Source organism: Miniopterus schreibersii (genome assembly GCF_964146895.1).
Source record: "Miniopterus schreibersii genome assembly, chromosome: 6".
NCBI lineage: Eukaryota > Metazoa > Chordata > Mammalia > Chiroptera > Miniopteridae > Miniopterus > Miniopterus schreibersii.
Genome location: NC_138107.1, coordinates 4683149 through 4695431, shown reverse-complemented (window position 1 = coordinate 4695431; position 12283 = coordinate 4683149). Strand labels below are relative to the sequence as shown.

Below are 12283 nucleotides of genomic sequence, written 5' to 3'. Positions count from 1 at the left end.
TCTTTTTCATCTTGAATTTTAAAGTACCCCATTCATTTCTTTTTTTCCTTCTTTCCTTCAGTTGCAATATATCCTCAGGCTTCTCCTACCCCCGGATGCTCACTTTAATTCCATTTCAAAGCTGCTGAGATGAGGAGGATCGGGTTAAGTGAATGTGCTGGTTTCCTTTTAAGATATCTTGTAGGACACTTCCTTTCCCTTGGGCTCTCCAGCAGGTTCTCTGGATTGCGGTGCCCAAGAACAGGCCCAGGAAAATGTCCTAATTTTGAAGAGAAGGGATCAGACCTAAAAGATTCAGATTTATGTTTCTTCTCTAATTGGAATTTTAAACACTCTGAACATACTGTAGTCATGTATAATCTTTTGTTTGTTTGTTCGTTTAAAATATTGCAGATGTCCCTTTTTCTCCACAATGATTCATTCCACCCCATCCCACACCCCTCCCCAGTCCCTCTCCACACCATCTCTGTGTCCTTGGGTTGTGAATATATGCCTATAAGTTCTCTGGTTACTCTCTCCCCCTCCACCCACCCACCCTCTTCCATCCCTCCCAGATTCGTCAGAATGTTACATGCTTCCCTGTCATTGAATTTATTGTGTTCATTAGTTTATGAAGTTCTTTAGATTATATAATCCTGAGTAATGCTGTTCTACTTCCCTTGACCATATTCTCAAGTGATCCAAAGTATATAAATATTTTTTCAGGATTGTGCCTCCTGATATTCTCTTTTCGACAATAGTAATTACCCTTCTTTCATTTTTAATCATGTGATTATTAAGTCACCAAATTGCTCTTCCTTTGGGATCTTATACATATGTTTTTCACTCAAGCAAAACTCTAATATCTAAGTTTATGTTCTAAGATATTTCTACACCACTCTTTAGTACCCTACTCAGGAGTTATTGAAACCTTTCTGTCCCCACTTATCACATGGTATTTTCTACAGTTGTCGTGATGATTTCAGTGGAATGGATTTTCGAGATTTATTCTTTATTTATGGAGGGCACCTGACTGGCCACATTGGAGAAATAGTCATTGGCATATGTGCATATTTAGTTGCATCTCCTTTACAATATTTAGATAACCTTTCTGGTATTTGTGTGTTTAGATATTGTTTTCTCAGTTAAGAGACATGCACAATAAAGATCCAGTGAGAAACAGAATCTCTGTCAGAGAATCACAGGGCTTTCTCTCTCCTGCATTCAGCACCCATGTGATTTGATTACGGGAAGCTTCCTTCAGGAATGAGTTAACACAGAAGTTCAAGTGGAGTTTGCTTGGAAATTATTCTTTGGACAAGAACATTGTGAACACAGGCACCCGGAAGCCTGGCCTGTGTGCCTGCGGGCGCTCTGTGTCACTGCTCCCTCCCACAGCGTTTGTGCTGGCTTCATACAGTGCAGCTGCCTCAGGGATGAGACGGACCAATATTTTAGAAGCAGCCCATGATGACACTAAAGTTAAGAGACTGAATAATAGGAATATAAATTTTCGAATAGTTAAAGAATACCTTAACAATTAACTGCTGACATTAATATTTCTTTAGATTTTATGTTATTTCACTAAATTTACCCCATTTTCCTCCTTCTTGTGTATTGAACATAATCTCTGGACAATAGTGAGCTCTGAGCCAGTGTCTTGGGGCCCAGGGGTGTGACGGTCAGTGCACAGGTGTGTGTGCAAGTGTGTTGTGTGTCCATCTGAAACCTGGTCAGCTCAAATATGAATTCAGTAGTAAGTTTAAATTCTTGTGGTCCTTTCCCATGAAATTGACATTGATCTTTCCTTTCTTTTTCAGAGGAACTTCAGACAAGATTAGGTAAAATTTATGATTCCCTTTACTCTCGATCTCCTGTGAAACCTCTGGCTTCTCTCCCTCTTTACTATTTCCGGGCGTTTTACCTCGATGACTTCCATTGGCCTATTCTGCTGTCTGCTCTTCCACGCCTCATTTTGGGAACTGGTCTTCTCCTCTTTGGATTCTTGCCATTTCTGTTTCCCTTCCCATTCCTGTTTCTTTCATTTTATACAATGATTTCCCTGTAAACTTTGGCGGCATCCATCTTGCAGAAAAGAGCCTGTTTCATGAAGAAGTTAGTGAGATGAATGGTGATAAGCTGTTAGACACATGGTTTCTATCGTACATCTATGTAACATGTGTGTGTGTGTGTTTCTGTATATTAAATATTTCTGGAAAATATCTAAACTTAGGACCTCTCCCAGGTATTCCATGTTTTGGGCTCCATTACTACACAGTTGATGCTTCTCCAAATCCTGATGAGACAAGAGAAGACTCCAAAGTTGCAGTGACGTTTCTCTGTGCATTGTCTCTTCTAAGCCTGTGCTATAATTAATTTCTCATGTCATGGCATTTGTCAATTCTGAACAGGGTCATCACTCCTCCACTGACCTTGAATGTATAATCCATCTATACATGACCATATTTTCAAGTTGAAATAATATTTTTTTGTTAAATTTGATAGTACCAAGAACCCAGAAATCAGGCGATGTGAGAATTTGATGCAAATTTCACCTTGAACTGAAATTTTCACCTGGTCCCCAGTGGTTTCAGCCTCTTCATGGTCTCTGTAATCCTCTCCCATTGAATAACTGTCTTCTGATCTGAAGTTTGTTTTGATGTCACTTAGATTACAAAATATTTTGATGTCTCTCTTGCTAGCAGAATCTTTCCCTTACCACCCTTGACAAAGCAAGTTGCCATGTTGAGGAAAACCCCATGGGAAGGATCCTATGGCAGCCTCAGGCCAACAGCCAGCTGAGAATTGAGTCCCTCAACCAAATAGCCATTCCGTTGGAATTCTTGCCATAGCCATACACATGGGCTTGGAAACAGGTCCTTCCTTAACCAGGTCCTAGTGGTGAACACCTTGATTGCAGCATTTTGAAAATCCGTGAGGTACAGTATCGAAGAAAGCTATACCGTGTTACTGATCCCCAGAAACCATTAGAAAATAAATGTGTTTCCTTTTAAGGCACAAAGTTTGTGGTCATTTGTTATTTAGAAATATAACTTATGCAAATTTATTAATAATTATCCTTGGAAAATAGGAATAGCCTTGGAATAACTCCAGCAAAATGAGACATAAATCTTCCTAATTAAAATTCATATACAGTGAAAGAGGTGATTTTTATAAAATGAAAATATTTGTTTGTGACGTGGACACCTTGTATAATTTCCTACTTTTTAAATATATTCTTATCATTCCTCATCATTTTTTAAAATTTGCAGTTGATATTCAAAATAATGACTATTACTCATTCTCCAGTAAATTAGATAACTTTTTATTTTCTTAATTTTATTTTTTAATTGCCTTGTGCATTTAACATTATTTTGTTTACTGTTTAGAAAATCATATACCTTCCAAAGTGTTCCCCACTATATTTCCAGTACTCACTTGGCACCACACATAATTATTAGAATATTATTGTCTATGTTTTTTATGCTTTACTTCTCAGGGACTATTTTAGAAGTACCAGTTTGTACATCTTAATCCCATTACCTTTGTCACCTAACCTCCAAGTCCTCTCCTCTGTGACATAAGTGTGTCTGTTCCTGTATCTTTAAGTCTGTCTTTATTTTGTTTTTTCATATTGTTCTTTAGATTCACATATAAGTGAAGTCATATGTTATTTGTCTTTTTCTGACTGACTTATTTCACTTAGCATGACACCCTGTAAATCCACCCATGTTGTTGCAAATGGTAAGATTTTATTCTTTTTGATGGGTGAGTAATATCCATTGTATATATGTACCACAGATTCTTGATCCACTCATCTATTGAGGGGTGCATAGGTTGCTTCCATATCTTGTACATTGTAATCCATATTGCAATGAACATAGGGCAGCATATAGTCTTTCAAATTAATGTATCTGGTTTTCTCAGATATATATCCAGGAGTGTAATCTCTGGGTTATAAGGCAGTTCCATTTTTAATTTTTGAGGACCCTCCATACTGTTTTCCATAGTTTGTGCACCAATGCGCATTTCCATCAACAGTGCACAAGGGTTCCCTTTTTTCGACATCATTGCCAGCACTTGTTGTTTTTGATTTATTGATGATAGCCATTCTCACAGGTGTGAAGTGATATCTCATTATGATTTTAATTTGCATTTTTCTGATTATTAGTGATATTGAGCATCTTTTCATATATGTATTGGCCATATGTATGTCCTCTTTGAAGAAGTCTCTATTCAAGCCCTCCGCCCACTTTTTAATGGGGCTGATTGTTTGTTTTTATTTTGTGGTGTGGTTTTTTTTTTTTTTTGCTTTTAGTTATATGGATTCTTTATAAATCTTGAATATTAACCCCTTATGGATGTATCAATGGCAAATAATTTCTGCCATTCCGTAAGTTGTCTTTTCATTTTGTTAATGGTTTCTGTTGCTGTCCAAAAACTTCTTAGTTGATATTGTTCATTTGTGTATTATTGCTTTTGTTTGCACCTTACCCAGCAATCCCACGTCTGGTTATTTATCCAAAAAAGAAAAACACTATATTCATTGCAGCATTATTTATAAAAATAGCCAACATATGGAAGCAACCTAAGTGTGCTCCAATAGATAATTGGATAAAGAAGATGTATCACATATGTACAAGTATGTATTACTTAGCCATTAAAAGAAATGAAATCTTTCATTTGCTACACTGTAGATGGACCTAGAGTGTATTATGCAGAGTAAAATAAGTCAGACAGAGAAAAGTAAATAGCATATGATTTCAATTCTAAGTGGAATCTAAAAACAAAATATACAAAGAACCAAAACAGAAACAAACTCGTATAGAGAACAAACTGATGACTGCCAGATAGGAGGGTGTTTGGGGGCTGGGTGAAAATATGAAGAGATTAGGACTTATAATTTGGGAGTTACAAAATAGGGATGTCTTGTAAAATTCAGCATGAGAACACAGTCAGTAATATTTGATATTGATAACCATGTCCTCTTTCAGAAAGTGTGCTAGATTGATTGGGGAGATCACCAAGTATGTTACTCAGATGTCTGGTCACTATGTTGTACACCTGAAACTAATAGAATATTGTATGTCAACTCTATTGCCATATTTGCATTTTTTTCTTAAAAAGTTGACCCAATGAAAGACTAATGATTGATGTTGTTTATCCCAGATTTATACTTTGGTACTTTCCCTTATGGTTTTATTTCCTATCTTTGAACCTTTTGCGTAAGGGATGTGGGGAATGTAAGATAATATTGCTTCTTATTGATGAGATGAATTTTGAACCTTGTGGTTCTAAATTTCAGTAATATGGGTCAATTTGAAACATAGAGAATACTATTCATGTGATTCAAATTTTTGTCCCCTTCATTCCTGACATTGTGATCTCATTTTGAGTAAATTGATTCTTTTATTTTGTGTTCAGTGTGAACAAGGCACAGGCAAGGGTATCTATTTCACTCTATACCTCGTAATTATTTCATCGGTTGCTGTACCTCTTTCTTCTACTCTCAATGAACAGATTCTGCACCTCCAGCATACATATATTTTAAATGACTTTATCTGATTCTTATCTATCCAACTGAAATTTGCCGTCTTCATTTGTTATTTAATTTTTCCCATTATTATTTATGTAATTTACCCTGTCATTTCAATATGACTAGACAGATCTCTATGTCAAGTAAATTTTTTTCTGTATTTAAATATGTACTCAATTTAAGTGAAAAATGCAATATGCTCGATTCTCTTAAAAGTTTCAAAGATGTTGAAAAATAAATGTAGCACTTGCAGTGTATCTCAATAATTTCAAACTGCTCGTTATGTCTACACATAGCTATAACATAAATTATCAATATCACACATTCAATTCTCTTTTATTTTCACACCATTATTACAACTGCACTCACTAATCAAGTAAAGCTTCGTTTACCTAACCAAAGAAAGTAGACTAGCCATTCTCATTATGGACCATTGATTCCAGTCCAGAAAGTGGTCATGTCCCCAAGCTGATTGAAACTTCACCTGGCATTAGCTGGATAATGTCTCTTCTTATTTTAAGTTTTTGCTGCCATTTCAATAGCACCTTTCAGGTCCTGTCTATTAGCAATAGCTTCATGTGTCAGTAAAACCTAAGTAAATTTTATTGATAATATATATTTTGGAAATCATGGTATTTTTATGGTGACTATTGCATTAGTTTTGTCCAAGATAGATTAAGTTCATTTTATTAGAACCTCTTCACCTGCCTTTTAATACCACATTTTTCTTTTCTTCTTTTATGTGGTGTAGAAATAATGAGATTTTTCTTATTGGAATGGATATAACATAATATACTCATTTTTTTCCCTGAGGAAAATTGGTAAAGAAGAAGTTTATAACTTCCAGACAAGATGAGTATTAACAAACAATTAAGTTTATGGAATACATAAAAGGCGAGAAAAGAAACCACCAATGAGATTTCTTAGAAGAATGTAGGAATGTACACACGTATTTTTATGTACATATTACACAAATCTTGAAGTCTATAAAGTGCAGGACCTTCCAAGATACTGCCTTTTTACAGAATGTGAATTCTGGAAATAAGTTCATCTCTTGAAATTTTCATGTAAGATTTTCAAGGGACTTCATTAAAGCCTAGAGTCACATTATAGGAAAGAGATAAAATGAGAGTTTAAAGCACAGTTTTCCAACATTTTGCTCATGTAATTTTGGCATTCCTTTCCCTCCATTAAATTATATTTTAATGTATTTCCTCCAATATACATGAGTCAGGAATTAACATTAATTTTATTACACTTATTTCTCTGTTTATAAAATATTTACATACTAAGAAATTGTGTGCTTATTTCAAAGTTAATAGATATGAAAGGAATTTTGATAGATGCATGTCATTGAATTTAAAATTTTTCTGTGGTAAATGATAAAGTGCTGAGAGTGCATGTTTATCAAAACCAATATGGAAAGTTTTATTGACAATTCAATTAAATTCTATTTTAATTTTTTGAACGCAAAGTATTAGAAATATGAGACTAAAAAAGATTGTACCCACACATGTTAAGCATTCACTTTTTTAATAGCTCTGAAATACTCATTATTTAGTTTTATTATTTAAATGCAGTTTGCATTCAACATTATTTTGTGTTAGTTCAGGTGTACATCACAGCATTTAGACAATCATATACTTTAGAAAATGTTTCCGCTGATATTTCAAGTACCTACATAGTTATTACAATATTATTGACTGCATTCCCTATGCTGTACTTCATATTTTCATGACTACCAGTTTTGTAACTGCTTCACTTTTTTCACCCTGCTCTTCACCACCCTCTCCTCTGACAACCATCAGTCTGTTCTCTGTATCTATAGGTATATTTCTGTTTTGTTTGTTCATTTATTTTGTTCTTAAATTCCACATATAAATGAAATTGTACGGTATTTCTATTTCTTTGGCTGGTTTATCTCACTTAGCATAGTACACTTTAGGTCCATTCATATTTTTGCAAATGGTAAGATTTTATTCTTTTTTTTATGTCCAAGTAATATTCCACTGTATGTATGTACCACTGCTTTTTTATCCACTCATTTATTGATGGGCACTTGGGTTGCTTCCATATCTTGGCTATTGTAAATAATGCTGCAATGAACATAGGGATACATCTATTCCTTTGAATCAGTGTGTTAGGTTTCCTCAGATATATACCTAGAAGTGAATGTGCTGGGTCAGAAGGGAGTACTATTTTTAAATTTTGAAGACCCTCCATACTGTTTTCCATAGTAGCTGCAACAATTTTCATTCCCACCAACAGTGCATGAGGGTTCCTTTCTCTCCAAATCATCACATGCACTTGTTGTTTATTGATTTATCAATGATAGCCTTTCTGACAGCTATGAGATGATATCTCATTGCAGTTTTAGTTTTCAGCTTTTGGATGATGAGTGATGTGGAGCATCTTTTCATATGTCTCTTGGTCATCTGTAGGTCCTCTTTGGAGAAATGTCTATTCAAGTCTTTTGCCCATTGTTTAATTGGATTGTTTGTTTTCTTGGTGTGGGTTTGTATAAATTCTTTGTAAGTTTTGGATATTAATCCCTTAACAGATGTATCATGGATGAATATCTTCTCGCATTTAGTAGGTTGTCTTTTCATTTTGTTGATAATTTCCTTTGCTGTGCAAAAAACTTTTATTTTGATATAGTCCCATATGTTTATTTTTATTTTGTTTCCCTTGTTCAAGGAAATATGCTTTAAAAATATTGCTAAGAGAAATGTTCAAGATTTTACTGCCCATGTTTTCTTCTAGGAGTTTTAATGGTTTTGTGTTTTACATTGAATCTTTAATCCATTTTTAGTTCATTCTTGTATATGGTGTAAGAAGATGGCTTAGTTTAACTTTTTGCATGTATCTGTCCAAGTTTTGCAATACTATTTATTGAATAGCTTGTCTTTACCCCATTGCATATATTGCCTCCTTTGTCATATATTAATTGACCATATAGATATGTGTGTTTTTTTAAAATATATCTTTATTGATTTCAGAGAGAGGAAGGGAAAGGGAGAGAGAAAGATAGAAACATGAATGATGAGAGAGTCACTGATCGGCTGCCTCCTGCACAACCCCGACTGGGGATTGAGCCCACAACCCAGGCATGTGCCCTGACAAGGAATCGAACCTCAATCTCCTGGATCTTAGGTCGATGCTCAACCACTAAGCCATGTTCGGCTGGGCGATATGTTTATTTTTCTGGATTCTCTATTCTGTTTCATTGATGTGTGTTTCTGTTTTTATGCCAGTGCGATACTGTTTTGATTACTATAGACTTGTAGTATTGTTTGACATCAGGTAGCATGATACCTACAACTTTATTCTTCTCTTTCAAGATTGCTGTGGCTATTTAGGGCCTTTTGAATTTTCATAAAAATGATTGGACTATTTGATCTAGTTTGGTGAGAAATGTCATTAGTAGGAATTGGGTTGAACCTGTACATTGCTATGGATAGTATGCACATTTTAATAATATTCATTATTCCTATCCATGAGCATGGTATATGGTTTAATTTACTTATATCTTCTTCAATTTACTTCTTCAGTGTCTTACAATTTTTCAAGTACAGGTATTTTATCTCCTTGGTTAGATTTATTCCTAGGTTTCTTATTTTTTTTGATGTAGTTGTAAATTGGATTGTTTTTGGAGTTTTTGTTTATGATACTTCATTATTGGTGTATAAAAATGCAACCGATTTCTGAATATTTATTTGGTATCTTCCAAATTTAATGAATTGATTAATGAGTTTCAGTAGTTTTTTGGTGAAAGTCTTAGGATTCTCTGTATATAATATCATGTCATTTGCAAATAATGACACTTTTGCCTCTTCCTTTTCAATTTAAATACCTTTTATTTCTTCTTCTTGTCTGATTGTTGTGCCTAGGATTTCCAGTACTATGTTGAATAAGAGTGGTGAAAGTGGAAATCTCTGTATTGTGCCTGATCTTAAGGGAAAAGCTTTTAGTTTTTGGGCATTGAGAATGATGTTGGTTGTGGGTTTGTCATGTATGTTTTTCATTATGTTGAGGTATGTTTTCTCTATGTTCACTCTGATAAGAGCTTTTTTTTTTTTTTTTTTTTTTTTAATCATAAATGAGTGCTGGATTTTATCAGTTGCTTTTCTTGAATCTATTGATATGATTATGTGGTTTTTATCCTTCATTCTGTTTATGTGGTTTATCACATTTATTGATTTGTGGATATTGTGCCAACCTTGCAACCCTGGAATAAATCCCACTTGGTCATAGTGTATGATCTTTTCAATGTATTGCTGGATTCAGTTTGCTAATATTTTGTTGAGGATTTTAGGATCTATGTTCATAAGGGGTGTGTCCTATACTTTTCTTTCTTTGTAGTGTCTTATCTGGTTTTGGAATTGGGATAATGCTGGTGTCATAAAATGAGTTTGGTAGTCTTTCCTCCTTTTGAATTTTTTGAAATAGTATAAGAAGGAGAGGTGTTAATTTTTTGTTGAATTTGGTAAAATTCACCTGGGGAGCCATCTAGTCGAGGACTTTTGTTTCTTTTGGAGATTTTTTATGACTCCTCCTATTTTATTGGTTGTAATCAATCTGTTCAGATTTTCTATTACTTATCCAGTCTTGGAGTATTGTATGTTTCTACTAATTTATTGATTTCTTCTAAATTAATTCATTGTTGGCATATATTTGTTCATAATATTTTCTTGTAATTCTATTAATTTCTCTGGTATCTGTGGTTACTTTTCCTGTATCATTTCTGATTTTATTTATTTCAGCCAGCTCTCTTTTTTTCTTGAGGAATCAGATTAAAGGTTCATCAATCTTGTCTATGTTTTCAAAGAAGAAACTCTTGGTTTCCTTGATCTTCTTTTCTTTTAGATTCTATTTCACGTTTTATGACTGAATTTCCTTCTATCTACTTCTTTGGGCTTTGTTGTTCCTTTTGTAGTTATTTTATTTGTAATGTAGGATTATTTGAGATTTTTCTTGTTTCTTGTGGTATGCCTGTGTTACTATAAATTTCCCTCTTAGGAATGCTTTTTCTGTGCCCCATAGATTTGGGGATGTTGTTCCTTCATTTTTATTTGTCTCAGGTGTTTTTTTTTAATTTTATTTTTGTTTAAAATGTTTCAGATGTCCCTTTTTCTCCCCAATAATCTGTTCCACCCCATCCCATCCCCCTCCTTAGTCCCTCTTCCCACCATTGTCTGTGTCCTTGGGTTGTGCATATATCATATAAATTCTTTGGTTACTCTTTCCCCTTCCACCCACCTGCTCTCCTCCATCCTTCTGACATTCGTCAGTCTGATCTATGCTTCTGTGTTATTGAATCTATTCTGTTCATCTGTTTATTAAGTTCTTTAAATTCCACAAATAAGTGAGATCATGTGATGTTTGTCTTTTGCTGCCTGGCTTATTTCACTTAGCATAATTTTCTCCAGGTCCATCCATACTGTCCCAAAGGGTACGGGATTCTTCTTATTTATAGCTGCATAGTATTCCATGGTGTAGATGTCCCACAGCTTTTTTATCCACTCATCTACTGCTGGGCACTTGGGCTGTTTCCAGATCTTAGCTATTGTAAACTGTGCTGCTATGAACATCGGGGTACATATATTCTTTTTGATTAGTGTTTCAGGATTCTTAGGATACATTCCTAAGAGTGGAATCACTGGGTCAAAAGGCAGCTCCATTTTTAATTTTTTGAGGAACCTCCATACTGTTTTCCATAGTGGTTGCACCAGTCTGCATTCCCACCAGCAGTGCACTAGGTTCCCCTTTCTCCACACCCTCATCAGCACATGTTGTTTGTTGATTTGTTGATGGAGCCATTCTGACAGGTGTGGAGTGATACCTCATTGTGGGTTTAATTTGTATCTCTGATGATTAGCGACGTTGAGCATTTTCTCATGTGTCTCTTAGCCATCTGTATGTCCTCTTTGGAGAAGTGTCTATTCAGGTCCTTTGCCCATTTCATAATTGGTTTGTTTGTCTTCCTCTTGCTGAGTAGTATGAGTTCTTTGTACACTTTGGAAATTAGCACCTTATCAGATACATCTTTGTCAAATATGTTTTCCCAGGCCGTAGGGTTCCTTTGTATTTTGAGGCTGTTTTCTTTTGCTGTGCAGAAGCTTTTTAGTTTGACATGGTCCCATATGTTTAATTTTTCTTTTGTTTCTCTTGCCCTAGGAGACATATCAGTGAAAATTCCACTAAGTGGGATGTCTGTGACTTTACTGCTTATGTTTTCTTCCCTGGTTTTTATGGTTTCGTGACTTATATTTAAGTCTTTTATCCATTTCGAGTTTATTTTTGTGTATGGTGAAAGTTGGTGGTATAGTTTCATTTTTTTGCATTTATCTGTCCAATTTTCCCAGCACCACTTATTGAAGAGACTGTCTTTACTCCATTGGATGCTCTTGCCTCCTTTGTCAAATATTAACTGACCATAATAGCGTGGGTCTGTTTCTGGGGTCTCTGTTCTGTTCCATTGATCTATATGCCTGTTGTACCAATACCAGGCCGTTTTCATTATAATGGTTTTGTAATACAGTTTGAAATCCGGTGATGTGATGTGATCCCTCCCACTCTGTTCTTTTTTCTCAAGATGGTTGCAGCTATTCGGGGTCTTTTTTGGTTCCATATAAATTTTCAAAATGTTTCTTCTAGGTCTGTGAAATATGCTGTTGTTATTTTAATAGGAATTGCATTGAATTTATAAATTGCTTTGGGTAGTAGGGACATTTTAATGATATTAATTCTTCCAATCCATAAGCATGG

The 12283-nt window shown here is 34.8% G+C and overlaps 1 protein-coding gene across 1 annotated transcript in view; it reads left to right on the top strand.

Annotated features, from left to right (window-relative positions):
• LOC308558388 (uncharacterized protein) overlaps positions 1–12283 on the top strand; it is a 140525-nt gene that overhangs the window by 113992 nt on the left and 14250 nt on the right. Inside the window, exon 22 of the mRNA XM_081140052.1 lies at positions 1800–1820. Coding sequence (XP_080996178.1) covers positions 1800–1820 — 21 coding nt within the window. The remainder of the gene's footprint in view (positions 1–1799; positions 1821–12283) is intronic.